At 38.7% G+C, this 16,523-nt stretch overlaps 1 protein-coding gene across 2 annotated transcripts; it reads right to left on the bottom strand.

Moving 5' to 3' along the window:
• Nucleotides 1-3,166: 3,166 nt before the first annotated feature.
• On the bottom strand, nt 3,167-11,475 carry C3H3orf38 (chromosome 3 C3orf38 homolog). 2 transcript variants are annotated; one of them, XM_516600.8, is made up of 3 exons: nt 11,002-11,475; nt 7,680-7,921; nt 3,167-5,111 (listed from the first exon to the last, which is right to left on the bottom strand). In XM_516600.8, exons 1-3 carry the CDS (start codon nt 11,132-11,134, stop codon nt 4,497-4,499), a joined length of 990 nt encoding a protein of 329 aa, XP_516600.3. In that variant the 5' UTR covers nt 11,135-11,475; the 3' UTR covers nt 3,167-4,496. The 2 variants fall into 2 exon arrangements, with proteins under 2 accessions (XP_516600.3, XP_009444179.1); XM_009445904.5 differs by having other exon boundaries at nt 3,167-5,108; nt 11,002-11,473.
• Nucleotides 11,476-16,523: the final 5,048 nt, after the last annotated feature.

Below are 16,523 nucleotides of genomic sequence, written 5' to 3'. Positions count from 1 at the left end.
TAAAAAAATACAAAAAATTAGCCAGGCGTGGTGGCGGGCGCCTGTAGTCCCAGCTACTCAGCAGGCTGAGGCAGGAGAATGGCGTGAACCCGGGAGGCGGAGCTTGCAGTGAGCAGAGATCGCGCCACTGCACTCCAGCCTGGGTGACAGAGCAAGACTCTATCTCAAAAAAAAAAAAAAAAAAAAAAAAAAAAAAAAAAAATCTATATGGCTTAGCTCGAGTCATATTTTTATTTAAAATTTCAATTAAAAATTTTTCCAGACCATATAAAAGGATCTGAATCCTTTGACAAAGGGCCTAAAGAAGTTTCCACCTTAAGAAAACTTAAACCCAGAGACTGAGATCTGAATCCAATGTAAGTTTATGTAAATAATCTACTGATGTATTTTGTCTTGCACTTGATTCGGTGACTTACCAATAGATGCCCAATAAATATATGCCAAATAAACTTGAAGAGAATCCCAATCCAGAAAGTGTTGTTTCCTAGCATGGACGCTGTGCTATCTGCATCAAAACTGGGTAAATAACAAAGGTTATGAATAGGATTTTGGGGGTGAGAGGAGAGGCAGGAAGAAGAGGTATAAGGTGAGATCACATACATAGATAGGCCCGGAAGAAGAAATGTTCCTGTTTTCAAAATCCTTCATCAGAATTAGCAATATACAATTATTTCTAAATAATTTCTTAGGAAAAGTTTTTGTAAAGGTCTGGAGAATCATTTCTAAATTTTTTTTTCATGTTTTTATCACTTTCTCCAAAGCATGTTAATTATTCTTCATTAAATTTATCTTGCCAAAATAAAATGAATTCTGAATTAATATTTTTACGTTCCACTTGACAGTATTTTGGTTGGTTTTGTCTCCATATTTGAAAACCAAAATTCACAAGTTACAACTATCATAAACTAACATTTCCTAGAGATTACCCTTTCATTCATAAAAAAGGTTTAGTCCTCTAACTTAAGGACTTAAAAATACCACAAAATCTTTTATAAATATTTTCACTTTTTAACACAGTAGAGTAGTCGTCTGGGGTAAATGTAATTATTACGGCAGGATTTTCCAAACATGGAGAATAAGACACACAGCTGTTTTAGTGAAACCCACTGACTCAATGAAATATGTAAAAACTCTAAAAATTCATGCAAACATTTTTCATGAGCAAGAACACAACACTCAACTTGTATGACCAACTTCCACAACCCAAATGAAGCAGTGAAGAAAAGGTCATCTAAGTTTGTAAAAACAGAGATATCCTAAGGATAACATTACAGTGGGATTTGCATTCATTTTTATGATCTACTTAGCCGTATAACCTATTTTGTTAAAACGCAGTTTTTTACTTTTTTCTAAGCCACTGTTTTTAAAATCTTTTTTCAGACACTATTACCATTTCTTTTTTTTTTTTTTTTTTGAGACAGAGTCTCGCTCCGTCACCCAGGCTGCAGTGCAGTGGTGCAATCTCAGCTCACTGCAATCTCCGCCTCCCAGGTTCACGCCATTCTCCTGCCTCAGCCTCCGAGTAGCTGGGACTACAGGCACCTGCCACAGCTACAGGTGTCCGCCACCATGCCTGGCTAATTTTTTGTATTTTTAGTAGAGACAGGGTTTCACCGTGTTAGCCAGGATGGTCTTGATCTCCTGAACTGGTGATCTGCCCGCCTCGGCCTCCCAAAGTGCTGGGATTACAGGCGTGAGCCACCGCGCCCAGCCCACTATTACAATTTCTTATTGGTACTAGGTAACTAACCTTCTTTTAGTATGTTACCTTTCTGAAAACCCAGGAACATTTCCTGATCTGCTATCTAGTTTGCCATTTTCAAGTTGATTTAATAAATTAAAGATGGCTTTTCCCCTTATCATTGGTATTTTTGGTAAGAAGACACATGAAGTACGTTATTTCACATTCTAGATTCTAACAAAGTATCCTAACATAACTATTACAATTTTTTAAAAATTTTAACAAAAAGGATATTTACTATGTATGCCCTGTTATTAGGCTATGGCAAATTAGCCTACAAAAAGTAAAGGTCCAGATGGTCTCCCCAGTTTGACCACCCAATTATGATGAATTATCTGTATTGTATTCTTCTTTACAACTGACTCCAGACTTTCCAAATACCAGTTGGGTATATCAAAACAGAGAACTACATCTGGTTTCTTTCTCCACCATTCCCTGGCATAAAAAGACTAATGGGGTTCAATCCTGCACAAGTAGAGTTCAATCCTGGCACTGTGCTTTTGGCTGTTCTCACAAAAGGCTGATCAAGCTTCAAGCTTCACTAACAGACTTCAATTCCTCTAGGTCTTTCTCCTCCAAATACTGTTTCTTCATACACTTCCCCTGTAATGTTTTCCAGGTAGCCTCAGGAATCTCAGGGTCTCTTACTGACCCTAGGCTTTTAAAGTCAGTATCTTTCTCCTCACAAATCTGAGTTATTTTGGGGGCCTAAAAGTTTCTGCATATTCAAGTATGAAATTCAAAGAAACTATGTGACTGAAAAAGTAACACTGATAAGAAGAACCAAAGATAAACTCTAGAAGCGGAAAAGCCTTTGGTACACAGTATATAAATTGTTTTTGCTCATTCGTTAATGCATTCACTCCAATATTAGGCTGTAGTGTGCCCACATCTAGGGATTCATGAAATAAACATGAAATAAAACAGCATTAATCCTCAAGAATCTCAAGACTATCAAAAAGATTTTACATTTTTAAGGTTGATTCAAAACTATGTGCAGAAATTGCAGCCTTATTTGTGCTTTACACGAACTCAAAAGTTTAATACTAAAGGTACCTAGAGGAAATCCCTGCCCTTTTTGAGTATCTGTAGTAACAAGAATGGTTTTTAATTTTATCCTTTACTTAGGATGTTTACCTATTACACTTTATAATGATATTTCAAACTTCAAACTAAGAAATAAAAGGTAACCTAGTTTTCAAAACTCAAGCAGAGGTATAGGATGGATAAAGATGGACTTGTGACCTGATTGTGTACCTTTATAAAAATATGAGAGGAAATTATTTTGCACACTATTTTGTTTATACTTAATTATATTACAATAACAGTGTAACTAGCAGTTATAAAATTTTCTTTGTTCTCGTTAAATGCCTAAAACTTTAAGAGCAACACAACTATAAATTAAATCTGAACGATACACTATTCTTATAGCAGACAAAAGGGATTTCCCTCCTTTATTAAGTTCTTATTTTAGGACATACCAATTCGTATTCCTCGTAAGAGGCATAGCAGTAAAAAAACAAAGATGAGTTTCCAGGCTCCCATTTCCAAAATTCTTATCAGTCTCCCTAGATGATTATAGCAAAGGAAAAAGTAACATGTACAATACGTCATCACATTTCCCAGTTGAGTTCTTTTCCAAATGGTAATTTTATAAATTAAAGTAACTAAGTAAATCCATGATCAGCAAACAGTTGCTAGGTGATGAAGAATTTAAACAAAGCATGTAAATAATTTGGCAACTCAACCATGTAACTCAAACCTAGTAACAGGTAAAAAACTAAACATTCTAAGTTATAATGTGGGAGTATATGTATACTTCTGTATATGTGTATACACACATTATACATGCATGGGTTGTTTTGGGGTTTTTTTGTCATCTCTGCCAAGATCAGCCAAGAGGAAGAACGGTAATTCGTTTAAAAGTTAGGAACTGGGCATACCTTTAAAATTTCAACAGCATATTTCCTTTATATTGTATTACAGTAACTGCTCTATAAAACTGTTGGCTGAAGCCTAGGTAAGAATAAAGTCTGTTTCGAGAACAGCATTTATCACTGCCCAAAAACAGTAAGGAAAATGTTGCAGATTACAAAAGATATTTAGCTTGGACTACAGCTGATAACTTTGAAAAATGTTTCTCAAATATTTAAAGAGGTAGTAAGTTTTTCTTCAACTGTTAAATTATTGGACTTTTTTTGCAAAAAGAATGTTATTTAAATTTTCTAAAATGACAACTTTGAGTTTACATTAAACATCTCTAAAATATTTAATAGTTTTAAAAATATACTACAGTGAGATGCATTTGTAAAATACAATTATCCAGAGTTAGACAAAAGTAAACATGAAACTTAAAGAGGGGAAGCCTGGACCATTATTAATCCTTTCCCACATGAAAAGTGCAGATATTAGCAGAATATTCACTAAGTAAAAGGAAAATATTACCTGGTTTCTAAGGCACACAGTTAGCTGTAAGATCTAAAGTGGGATTTATTTGCATTAAGCTTTCAGAATACTTGCTGCAACTCGGGTAGAAATAGGTAAGTATTCACATGATATGTAAGTCTGTAGTCCAGAAAGGTATTTCAACTAAAATATGTCAATTTTCACATCTGAAATCATTCAGACATTACTGATATAGTATTTGGAAGAGTTTCTGTATAGAAGATTTTTTTCAGGCGGACAGTACTTAGCGCTTTAGAGGGTCAGGTAAACCCAGTTCTCTTTTGTTCAGCAATGTCTCATTTCCACTACCTCAAACTTGGTCCCCAGTTCCACTATCCGAAGCCTGCTTTACATTATGTCGTACTTCGTTGGTACCACATACAGTGATTACATTATAAAAGGCCTCTAGATCACTTTGTTCAAATTTAACAGCTGGTTTCGGTAATGTTCCAGGAGCAAGGGAACTCTCTCCCATAATTTTCAGGTTGATAAATTTGATTTTCCAAGTATTCTCCACAAAAGGGCAGCGGATGAGTCCAAAAATTTGTTCAAAAATGCCCAAACAAGTGTTTCCTCGATGGACAGTCCCAGCAACTCCAACCATAACCAGCCCATGAGGAGAAGATGCACATTTCAGTCCATGTGAATCTAGGTTGGGGCTGAGAAAAAGAAATTCTTCTTTTACTAGTGACAGCAAACGAAGGCTTACAATTTCTGCTCCATGGTAGTCCATAACATTTTGTTCTGATGTGTTGTAATAAAACCTAAGCTTCACATCATGCCAGAAGTGCTGTGGTCCCCATTCATCTTGAGGTGGTCCTAGAAAAGGATTCTGAGAATTAAGAAGTCCAAAGAACCAATGACAGAATTCTTCTCCTAGGCGACGAAAATCAACTTTTTCAGCTTTTTTATCTTCTTTCACCTGCTGATTGAAACAAATAAAATAAATACAAAATAACACTAAGGTTTAACTTTCATATCTATTTTTCTATCTAGCCTATTAAGTTTGAATGAACCCATTACACCAGAGAGAAATGAACTATATGTGAACTTGCTGAACCCATTATGCATAGTAAAAATCTTTTTTCAAGAGGAGAAAAATCATTTTAGAAATTTCCAGCTTAAATTGCTGAAAATTCAGCTAAGAGAGTAAGGTTTAGTAAGGCCAATTTAAAAATCAGTATGAACTTGGCGGGCGTGGTGGCTCACGCCTGTAATCCCAGCACTTTGGGAGGACGAGGCAGGCGGATGGTGAGGTCAGGAGTTTGAGACCAGCCTGGCCAATATAGTGAAACCCCGTCTCTACTAAAAATACAAAAATTAGCCGGGCATGGTGGCGTGTACCTGTATTCCCAGCTACTCGGGAGGCTGAGGCAGGAGAATCACTTGAACTTGGGAGGTGGAGGTTGCAGTGAGCCAAGATAGCATCACTGCACTCCAGCCCGTACAACAGAGCGAGACTCCGTGTAAAAAAAAAAAAAAATCAGTATGAACAGTCATATATATAAATATATAATATATAAAAATATATAAATTATATGATGATTTATGTAAGTGTTTCCTCAGATTGTGGCAGTGTTTTCACAGGTATATATGTATATCACAGGTATATATGTGAAAACCTTCAAAACGTTCACTTTAAATGGATGCATTTTGCATATAAATGACATAAAGTTAATATAAGCAAGCATTTTCATTGTCTTTAAATAGATACTCTTACGGTGATTGAAACAGGTTATTTTCTATAACTGGGATTAATTTTATTCTATTATTTCTCTTTTTTCACAGAAAATGTTACTGTAAGCTGGGCGTGGTGGTTCATGCCTGTAATCCCGGCACTTTGGGAGGCTGAGGCAGGCAGATCACTTGAGGTTAGGAGTTCAAGACCAGCCTTGACAACATGGTGAAACCCCGTCTCTACTAAAAACACAAAAATTAGCTGAGTGTAGCGGAGCATGCCTGTAATTCCAGCTACTTGGGAGGCTGAGGCAGGAGAAGTGCTTGAACCCAGAGGGTGGAGGCTGCAGTGAGCTGAGATCATGCCAACTGTACTCCAGTCTGGGTGACAGGGCAGACTTTGTCTCAAAAAAAAAAAAAAAAAGTTACTGTAAAAATCTACCTGATACACTAGATCTCATTCATCCATGTGTTCCACAACACAGTACTTTACTGAGATGTATGAGATCTTAGGTTTACTAAGCACCTGCTATTTAATACACTGGGCACTGTGCGTGGCACTGGTTATTTGCCTAATTTAACTACACACCTAGTATATTGCAGACCCTAATTTGAAGTCGTATTTGTATGATTTCAAAGTCAATGCTCTTATCAGTACATAAAGTAAGAAAGCTCTTAAAGATTCTTTCCTAGTATGAAGGCAAAGCTTTCTCACTGTGAAACCTCATTAATTCAAAAAATGTGGTATGTAGTTTAAAAATCTGCAAATTACATAGAGGTTAATTCAAGCAACACTTAAATATTTGTGCAATATCTAAAATGTACAGTGGAGATAATATAAAGAACAGAAATAGCCAATGTCCGCTGGAGAAAATTTCTACAATAGGACTTTTTCTAGTTAAAAAAAAAAAGTATAAAAAATATTTAGGTTCCAATGTGGGGGCGGGGGCATCAAGAAAAACAGCTAACGCATGCTGGGCTTCATACCTAGGTGATAGGTTGATAGGTGCAGCAAACCACCATGGCACATGTTTACCTATCTAACAAACCTGCACAAGTACCCTGGAACTTAAAAGAAAATTTTTTTTAAAGTAAAATTTTAAGTTCCTTTCATGACATTTTTGCAATACCAAAAACGTCTTAAAAGTGAGAAAGAATTTGCAATAAAATTCTTCTAAAGTGAAAAAAAATTACACAGAGCTAAAGTTAAAATTAACCTTGCAGTTTACTCTCTAAAAATCCAATAGTCCTCATTTGATGATGCTGATATTGAAAAATACTTTCTCACATATCAATAGATGATTATATATGTATCACTATATGTCAGAAATATTTTTGCTCTTAGTTGCTTTACTGGTCTCTTCCTTCCTTCAGGATTGATAGGATATGAAATAAAGTTAAAATTATAAAATATAAAAAAAAATAGGCTGGGCATGGTGGCTCATGCCTGTAATTCCAGCTGAGGCGGGAGGACCACTTGAGGTCAGGAGTTCAAGACCAGCCTGGGCAACACAGTTGGGACCCTATCCCTACCAAAAAATTTTAAAAATTAGCCAGGCATGGTGGTGCATGCCTGTAGCCCTAGCTACTCAGGAGACAGAGGTGGGCAGAACACTTGAGCCCAGAAGTTCAAGGCTGCAGTGAGCTATGATTACACCACTGCACTCCAGCCTGGGCAACAGAGCAAGAATCTCTTAAAAAATAAAAATAAAAAAACCCCACAAACATTATTAACCATGTTCCCCACGATCTAGGATTACCAACAAAGTTTCAGACAGAACAAAGGTTCAGAATACAACCATAAGATTTATTTTACCTGTTGAAATAGGTGGATGTCCTCTGTCTTTGTAACTGGCTCTGGCGTTTCCTTCAATTTCAGTTGTGGTTGCTTTTGCCAGTAATCTTTTGCATGCTGAATAAGATTGTGTTTTTCAGTAGCTGGAGGTATAACAATCCCCTGTGTTGCCAAGTACTTAAATATAACTTCTCGGTGGACTTTTCTACGCCTCAGAAGTTCTTCTGCACTTTGACTGTATGCTAATATTGCATGAACAGCATCTAGAAAGAAATTGCAAAGATTAATAAAAAATCATGAGGCACTTACAAATTTGTGCCAGGTGGGCAGAAACTCTATCAAATAATGTTTATAAACTCTCGTCACAGCATTATTGCTGTTACATGATAGTCATCATTTTTAAAAAATAGGAAGTCCGTTGTCAGTTTTCTTTTAACATCTTTATGCTTTAAACTTCCCTTACCTAAAATCTCTTCTTTTCACTTCCCATAAGTGATAGTGAAAGTTTAGCATTTCCTCTTAAAGAATTACATTTTAAGAAAACATTTAAGCGAGAAAAAATATTTTTTCTAATAAGGCCAACAGTCCTAAATTCATGTACAACCTCTAAAAATAGGGACAATTACAACAATATTTTAGATGTCAAGGAATTTTAGTCCTATCTCCTCACTCTACAGATAATGAAAGTTGAGGCCATATTAGGTATCAATGATTGTATTTGTTTTTTTTGTTTTTTTTTTTGAGATGGAGTCTCGCTCTGTCGCCCAGGCTGGAACACAGGGGTGCGATCTGGGATCACTGCAAGCTCCGCCTCCCGGGTTCACGCCATTCTCCTGCCTCAGCCTCCCAGGTAGCTGGGACTACAGGCGCCTGCCACGATGCCCAGCTAATTTTTTTAGTAGAGACAGGGTTTCACTGTGTTAGCCAGGATGGTCTCGATCTCCTGACCTCATGATCCGCCCGCCTCGGCCTCCCAAAGTGCTGGGATTACAGGTGTGAGTCACCGAGCCCGGCCCAATTATTGTATTTCTAGAAAGTGGCAGAACCAGGGCTTGTATCTTTATATATTTTAATTTTTATTCTTTTGAGACAGAGTCTCACTCTGTCACCCAGGCTGGAGTGCAGTGGCGCGATCTCAGCTGACTGCAACCTCCACCTCCTGGGTTCAAGGGATTCTCCTGCCTCAGTCTCCCAAGGGGTTACAGGTGTGTGCCACCACACCCAGCTAATTTTTCTATTTTTAGTAGAGACAGGGTTTCACCATGTTGGCCAGGCTGGTCTTGAACTCCTGACCTCAGATGATCCGCTTGCCTTGGCCTCCCAAAGTGCTGGGATTACAGGCGTGAGCCACCACACCTGGCCCACTTGTATTTTAAAATACAAGACCAAAGAATATTTCTGACATGTGTGAGTCATACAGAATGGCAATAAAACGACCTCCCATATGCATACCCCCTAGCTTAGGACATAAGAAATTACTATCTTTGAGGCCCCCATTTCATCTCTTCCCTAATGCTATTCCTCTTTATTTGCATCCACCTCAGAGTAGCTACTATCCTAAATGTTGCTTTAAAATTACCCTTCTTTTATAGTTGTACAGCATAAGTATGTACCCCTGAACTATATTTAGTTTGGTATGTTTTAAATTGTGCTATAAATTCAATCCATCCATATACAGTATATAGTTTTCTGTAATCAGCTTTTCATTCAATATTTTCTGGATTAATTTGATATACATAGCTAACTCATTTTCACTGCTATATCATAATTAGTTATATGACTGTACACAAGGTATCCAACAATTCTTCTGTTTACAGACTTCTATTCTGCGTCCAATTACAAACGCTGTTACTTTGAACATTCTCATACATACCTCCCAGTGCTCAAAAAGGGGCAAGCAGTATGAGCATCAACCTGGAGCTTGTTAGAAGCAGAATTTCTGGGCCTCCCCTAAAACTAATGAGTCAGAACCTGCATTTTAACAAGATCCCTGAGAGATTCAAAAGCATATTCAAGTTTGAGAAGACTAGGTCTCGAGTATGTGTCTAATCTGCCATTTTAGGAGATGTCAAATTTGTTTTTTCAAAGTGGCAGTTTTAACTTAAACTCCTTCACTAGTTGTCAACGAGTTGCTTCACCTGATCATGAACACTTGAAGTTTATAGTATGTATATATATATATATATATATATATATATATATATATATATATATATATATATTTCCAATCTGGTACACAGAAAAGACAACTTTTGTTTCTGGTTTTCATTTCATTAGTTTCCAAAGATGCTGAGTATACTTTCATATGCTTAAGGGTTATTCCACACCCCCTGCCCCAGGAATGTTTCTTCAAGTCATTTAAACGTTTTTGAACTGGGAATTTTTTTCTTATTTGCTTTTAGATACCCTATAATTAAATGCAGCATTTTATCCATTATAATTTTAAATTCACACTCACCATGATTGTAAGAAGGTGAAAGCCATGTAAAATAAACGCTGAAGAACCATATTAAGTCTAAAGCTATTTTCGGTCTTAATTCTTTGGAACTTCCTCTTTTAGTGTCCATGGTTCGAAGTGACAAATGACTTTCTTCAATGCCAAAAATGAAATCCGACTTAAGCAGAAAAACCCAGTTTTATAAGGGCAGAATCTTTTAAAGATAATCATATACTAATATGGGAATCTGGAATTTTTCACGTTTTGAAGTAAAATTCAGCAAATTTAAAATAAAACTAGCTACCCGACACACAAAATGAACAAACGCTTTACATTTTTATATGGACTAGTCACAATCAGACTTAGCACTAATACCCCTTAAAAATCCACCGGTATATGTATTTAGCTCGCTTGTGTGTATTCCTAGTACGAAAATCATCTCAGAAAAATTTTGCCTCCAAAAGGAGACATGGATTCAAGGTGTCTGCCATTTAATTACAGTAGTTGCTTTTTACCAGAGACATACAAAATGTTTGCCATCCTCCTCCCACTCAAACTTGAAAAAAGTCCGAGCAGCAGCTGACTCTTCAGCTGATCGAAACTGAAAATGCAAAACATTCTGGCTCCCCAGAAAATTTTTAAAAATTTTTAAAAATTTAGATGACTTATTCCGAATCCTTGAATCAACAAGCGCTGCCCATAATATTCAACGGATAAAACCTGGAAGCCGTGCCATTATCACCGCCACCACCTCCCCGCCTTGACCCGGCAGCCCAAGTCGGCGTAGTGGTTCCAGAGCTGTGGATCTGCGGCTGCGGCCAACATTCCCGAGGATTCTGCCTAAGCGGGGTAGGCGTGAGGCCGGGGAAGGGGCGGCAGCCTTCTAGGTGAAGGGTCCGCCCTTACCTTGGCGGTCCTGAGGCTGCACCAGGCGGTTGGTGACGGTGTCGCATAGGGCCATGATCTCGTCGTTGTCCAGTAGGCCAAGTAGGTTACGGCAGCCCTCCATCTCTGAAAAGCTGAGTCCCGACATCTCCATCCCCGGGACTGGGGGGAAAGACGACGGCAACAATGTCGCCCCTACGGCCCACTGGGCCCGCGCCTGGCAACAGACACCGGAAGTGCCTTTCTTGTTGTTCTCCGTCGAAGGGCCTCCAGTATTCCAGGCCCCTGGGCGGAAGTAATCGCCAAAGAGGTCAATCAGGAAACGCAGTGCTCTCACTTGTGGTTCCGGGCTGGGGACGGAGTGAAGTCCCACGTATCTCAATTAAGGGAAGTGCTGGGTTTATATGGAGAACATAGACTATCCGCAAGGGAGCTGATTACCGAAAGAGAAGTCCCTCCTCCAAAAGAGCGCCTTGGAGGGCTGCGCAGGTGCAGGTGCGTGGAAAGCAGCCCGCCACCCGGGCGCACCGCGAGCTCCCGTGATGCCGCGGGGCCGGCCAATGGAGGCGGCTCCTCCCCGCCCGCTGGCCGGGCCCCCGGGAGCGCTTGAATGTCTTCTGCGGCCACTTCTGAGTTGGGTGAGCCGGTAGTTTGGTTCCTTAAATTAAGTAAATTAAAATAATTTAGTTTTGTTTAACATTATAGTATTAAAAGTTAAAAATAGATAATCCACTGTGCCTGGCCGCCTTCCAGCGGACTTTCCTCTCAAACACGCCGGGACCGTCTCTTGCCTCCATTTCCCTCGTTGTCGGCTCAGCCTTAGAAGAGGCGATGTCGCGCGCAATTTAAGGTTGGGGGTTCTGGACGCCAGATTGCCAGGGTTTTACTCCGCCATTTACCCTGACTGTAAGCAAGCTCCTTAGCCTTTTCCCCTTCAGTTTCCAATGGAAGTGGATCTAGTGGAGATGCCTACCTCTTGGGGCTGTGGGGGCGGGGTGAACAGTGCATGGGGCTCTTACTAAAGAGCTCTTACTAAACTTTAGCTGTTATTACTATTGGCATGGTAGCAACACACATTTACGAGAGAAATAGTCATGCTCTGCTAAACAGGAATCAGACTAAATGCATTGTCACTTGCCTTTTTCCATTTTTAAGTCCTATTTTTGATCAGTTAACATTTAATTGGGGTATTGCCATTTAGTAGCTGAAATGTACACATCTGCAGATCCTGGTGAGCAAATTTAACTTTGTTTAAAATATAGCTTGGCCAGGCGCGGTGGCTCACGCCTGTAATCTCAGCACTTTGGGATGCTGAGGCGGGCAGATCACAAGAGGCCAGGAGTTCGAGACCAGCCCGGCCAACATAAAGAAGCCCCGTCTCCACTAAAAATACAAAAAATTAGCCTGGCATGGTGGCGGACGCCTGTAATCCCAGCTACTCGGAGGCTGAGGCAGGAGAATCGCTTGAACTCTGGAGGCAGAGGTTGTAGTTAGCCGAGATCGTGCCACACTCACTGCACCCCAACCTGGGTGACAGAGCGAGACCCTGTCTCAAAAATAAATAATAGCTAAATATCAGTCATATATTGTACATGTAGTCCTTAAAGCATTCAAAATATGGTGAAATTGTCAGTGGATGTTATTTGGGGGTACCATTTACTCAACACAGGAATTCTTCTTATTTTAAATTAAGTATTAATGAATGCCTGCTATGTTAGCTATTGAAGGTTCAGCGACATGACCCTGACCTTTCTTCAAGGAGCTTTTGGGAGTGTTGTTAGTAAAGAGATGACAAGATAAGTGCTAAAATATGTTGGTATGGGACCACGTGGAGGGCATGTCCAACTTATTTCATTCGTTCATTAAAAATGTATTATAATTGAGCACCTACTTGCCAGTTATTGTTCTTTGTACTGGGGACAAAAAACAATGCTTGCATTTTGTTGGGAGGAAATAGACAGTAAACATGTAAGAAACTATAGTCGGCCAGGAGATGCTATGGAAAAAAATAAATCCAGAAGACAGGGATGGGAGAGGATGTTAGTACTTTATACAGGTTGAAAGGAAAGCTTCTTTAAGTGACTGAAGATCAGAAGAAAGTGAGTGAGCCGCAGGAGAAGCATGGTAGGAAGAAGCAACAGTAGAGATTTTGAGGAAGGAGTCCAGGAGACTGGAGCCCGTTTGAGCAAGGAGGAGGCAATGAGCAATGTGTTAGAGTTGCAGTCAAGACTGATCTAACGCAGGGCTTCTTAATCATAGAACTGTTGACATTTTGGGCAGGATAATCTTTTGTCGAGGGGATTGTCCTGTGCATTGTGGGATGCTTAACGCATCCCCATCCTCTACCCACTGGGTGCCAGTAGCACCTCCTTCCCTCACTGTGCCAACCAAAATTACCTCCAGACATTGTTACATGTCCCCTGCAGGGCAAAATCACCCACAATTAAGAGCCATGGATGTAAAACCTGTCAAGATGCTTTTCGAGATGGTGAAAATGTTTTTTGCTGTCCAATACAGTAACTATCAGACACATGTGGTTCTTGAGCTTCTTGTACTGTTTAGTGCAACTAAGGAACTGAATTTTATGTTTTATTTGAATTTAAATTTTAATAGCCACACATGGCTAGTGACTACTGTCTTGGATAGTGTAGATATACAACCTTGTAGACCATTGTATGGACTTTAGCTTTCATTTTTTATCTCTGACTTCCTTATTATTCTGTCAATCTCTCCAGACTAATCAGTGGTTCCCTTATAATCTGCTCCTTCAACTTGCCATAGGTTCTTGCCTCAAAGCCTTTGCTCTTGCCCCTGGCATATTCTTCCCTTGGATATCTGAATGGCTCTTTCCCATACTTTAGTCAGGTTCCTGCTCAAAAGTCACCTTATCAGAGAGGCCTTACCTCATCATCTTGCTTAAAATCACCACCAACACCATGCTTATTTATGCATTTGCTACCCACTTTATTTTTCTGCATAGCACTCATACTCAAAAAACATACTCTATGTTTGTTGTCCCCCAGTAGAATATGAGCTCTGTGATGCCAGGATTTTTGTCTTTCATTGCCTGTTACAGAGGCCCGCACATGGTAGGTATCCAATGAATATTTGTTGAATAAATGAGCTTTGAAGGCACTGGCAGGTTTTAAACAGGAATGGCATTGTCTGACTTGTCTCAGAACAGGATTACTTTCGTTGCTGGTGTGAAGATTGAAGGGGAGGGTAAGGGTAGAAGCAGGGAACCCAGTTAGGAGACTATTAAAATAGTCCAGGTTAGAGAAAATGGTGGCTTGAAGGGCATGATAGAGTCAGGGATGATTACAAGGTTTTGGTTTGGGCAACTAGTTGCCATTTATTGAGAGGAGGAATGCTGGGGGAGTAATCAAGAGATCTGGCTTTCTGACAAAGTGGTTATGCTTAGGAAGGATTAAATCAAAGAATGAGATGGGACAGGCAAAAAGGTGAACAACCAGTAAAAAGGGAATAGTAGTGACAAATGCATGAACTAAAATAACATGATGAGGGTAGGTGGGGGGGTTAAATATGACTGGAGCCAAAGACAGGGTATGGGAGCCATACCTAATATGAAGAGAAATTTAGCAAAATTCTGTATCAATGGGATGTATAACTCTCCACAACGATAAAACTAGCATGCTAGAATTTGAGTATAACTGATCCCCACATCTTTTTGCACTGTTTCCATCAAATTCTGTTCTGGTAGTTTCATTTACTGAATACAACTTGAGCAAAAAACAACAAAAAACCCTCCCAATTAGAGCGGTTTGGGATATTAGATCTTACTACTGAAGTATCCATTCACCCAACCATTTAAGGAGCTATTAATAGGGGACTTGTTTAAATGTCTTGGAAACTAATTTTTGAGAGGGTTCTATAAATTTAAGGGGGAACAGTTTATCTTCTAGGGAAATACAAAGAACTTTATTGCTTTAGATCTGTGATTTTCAAACCTTAGCTTGTATCAGAATCACCTGGAGGATTTGTTAAGCCAGATGGCCTCCAACCTGACCACAATTTAGCATTTCTAACAAATTTCAGGTGATGCTGATTCTGCTGCTCTATAAACCACGCTTTAAGAATCACTGCTAGAAGATACCACTACATCAACCAGATATATCTCTACCAGGCTTCATCCTTTGACTTTGAAATCACTGATCCTCAGGCAAATCTGACCCCATTTGGATTATTAGATCCACTCATGGTCTACATTTGTAGGGAAAAGTGTGTGGCACAATGGAAACATGGTTTTAGGACACATCTGATTTTTCAGTCACCCTCTGCATTTATTAGCTGTATGATTTTAATCAGGTTAACCTTTCTGAGCTTTGGTGTCTAAAGAGCAGTGTTCATATTTACCCTTGAGTTGTGACAATTAGAGGCAGCACACATAAAGAAGCCATTTCTTCCCCCCAATGTGCAGTACCCATCAATAAGGCATGAAACTTTCTATCATTTACAATTTTTATTCCAAGTATTAGTGGATTGACTCTATTTCAAATCTTGATGTAGTTAAAACATCTGTCCCTGTTTTATCAATTGATTCTTGATATCAGTACAGATATTATGCTATGAAAATCAGCTTAATTTGGTTATCTTGGAAGCCTATTTAGTAGTAGTTGCTTCCCAGAATTCTTCAAATTTCAGAAAAGGAAAATGAAAAGTTATCTAAACCCCAGTAACTTTGTCCAAATACCTCACTACATTCATTATTTTGAATATGGAATATATTGAGTCTAAGATCATATGACCATAAATCAGACTGATCATTTTAGATCTCAGCTCTAGAATGTTTCAATAACACTCTCAGTGTTTCAAGGCATAATGCTTGTAACATGCACAAATCATTTTATCCCATTTATCTATTTGCAGTGTGGTCTCATCACATCAAAAAAGTTTTTTTCCTACTTAAAGCCCCGTTTTTTCCAATTGCAAGTTATAGCAAATAGTTTGGAGGGTTTTCCTTTGTTAGTGAACCAAAAAAGTAGGAGCCTTCATGCTCAAAGACATCATTTTGGGTTACAGCTTACTGACTTCATTTCCCCAGTGAAATTCTTTCCTAGGAAGTAATTTTCATCATCATTTATATTGTAATATTTCAAAATGATTTCAGTCTTTGTTTTTTTAAGTTCCACCAGAAGCTCTTCATTTTTGAAGAATTACCAGTGTAGACAAATTTATCTACTGTCTTGCCTTCGGAGAGTTCTGACACCTACTAAGTTTGCAGAACGTACTATATCACACTGAACCCACTTACCTGAAGTGACTTTAGTAAAAACAGAATTCTATCAACTTTTATTCCTCCATATAGGCATTCGTTAAAATGTCCAAAAATGCCTATCTTGGGTAAAATTTTAGATACTTCTATTTTCTATGTTTAGAAAAATCACTCAATCCAAATATGGTAATATACTAACTGAAATATGCCATTCCTTTATGAGACATAATAGACATTTTCATTTAATATATACCTTATATAAGTCTAATTCCTTTTGAAAGCAATGTACTACATAAAATTGAACACTTGA

This window comes from Pan troglodytes, chromosome 2 (genome assembly GCF_028858775.2).
Source record: "Pan troglodytes isolate AG18354 chromosome 2, NHGRI_mPanTro3-v2.0_pri, whole genome shotgun sequence".
Classification (NCBI taxonomy): Eukaryota; Metazoa; Chordata; class Mammalia; order Primates; family Hominidae; genus Pan; species Pan troglodytes.
Note: the sequence above shows the minus strand (reverse complement) of the source record. Positions and strands in the feature narration are given on the sequence as shown.

Bases quoted from the DNA above. Each gene is read 5' to 3' on its own strand.
- C3H3orf38 (XM_516600.8), bottom strand. From the start codon at position 11,134: ATGGAGATGTCGGGACTCAGCTTTTCAGAGATGGAGGGCTGCCGTAAC. The intron at 7,922-11,001 runs GTAAGGGCGGAC...ATTTCTTTCTAG, and splicing joins GCAGCCTCAGGACCGCCAAG to ATGCTGTTCATGCAATATTA. The intron at 5,112-7,679 runs GTAAAATAAATC...TGTTTCAATCAG, and splicing joins ACATCCACCTATTTCAACAG to CAGGTGAAAGAAGATAAAAA.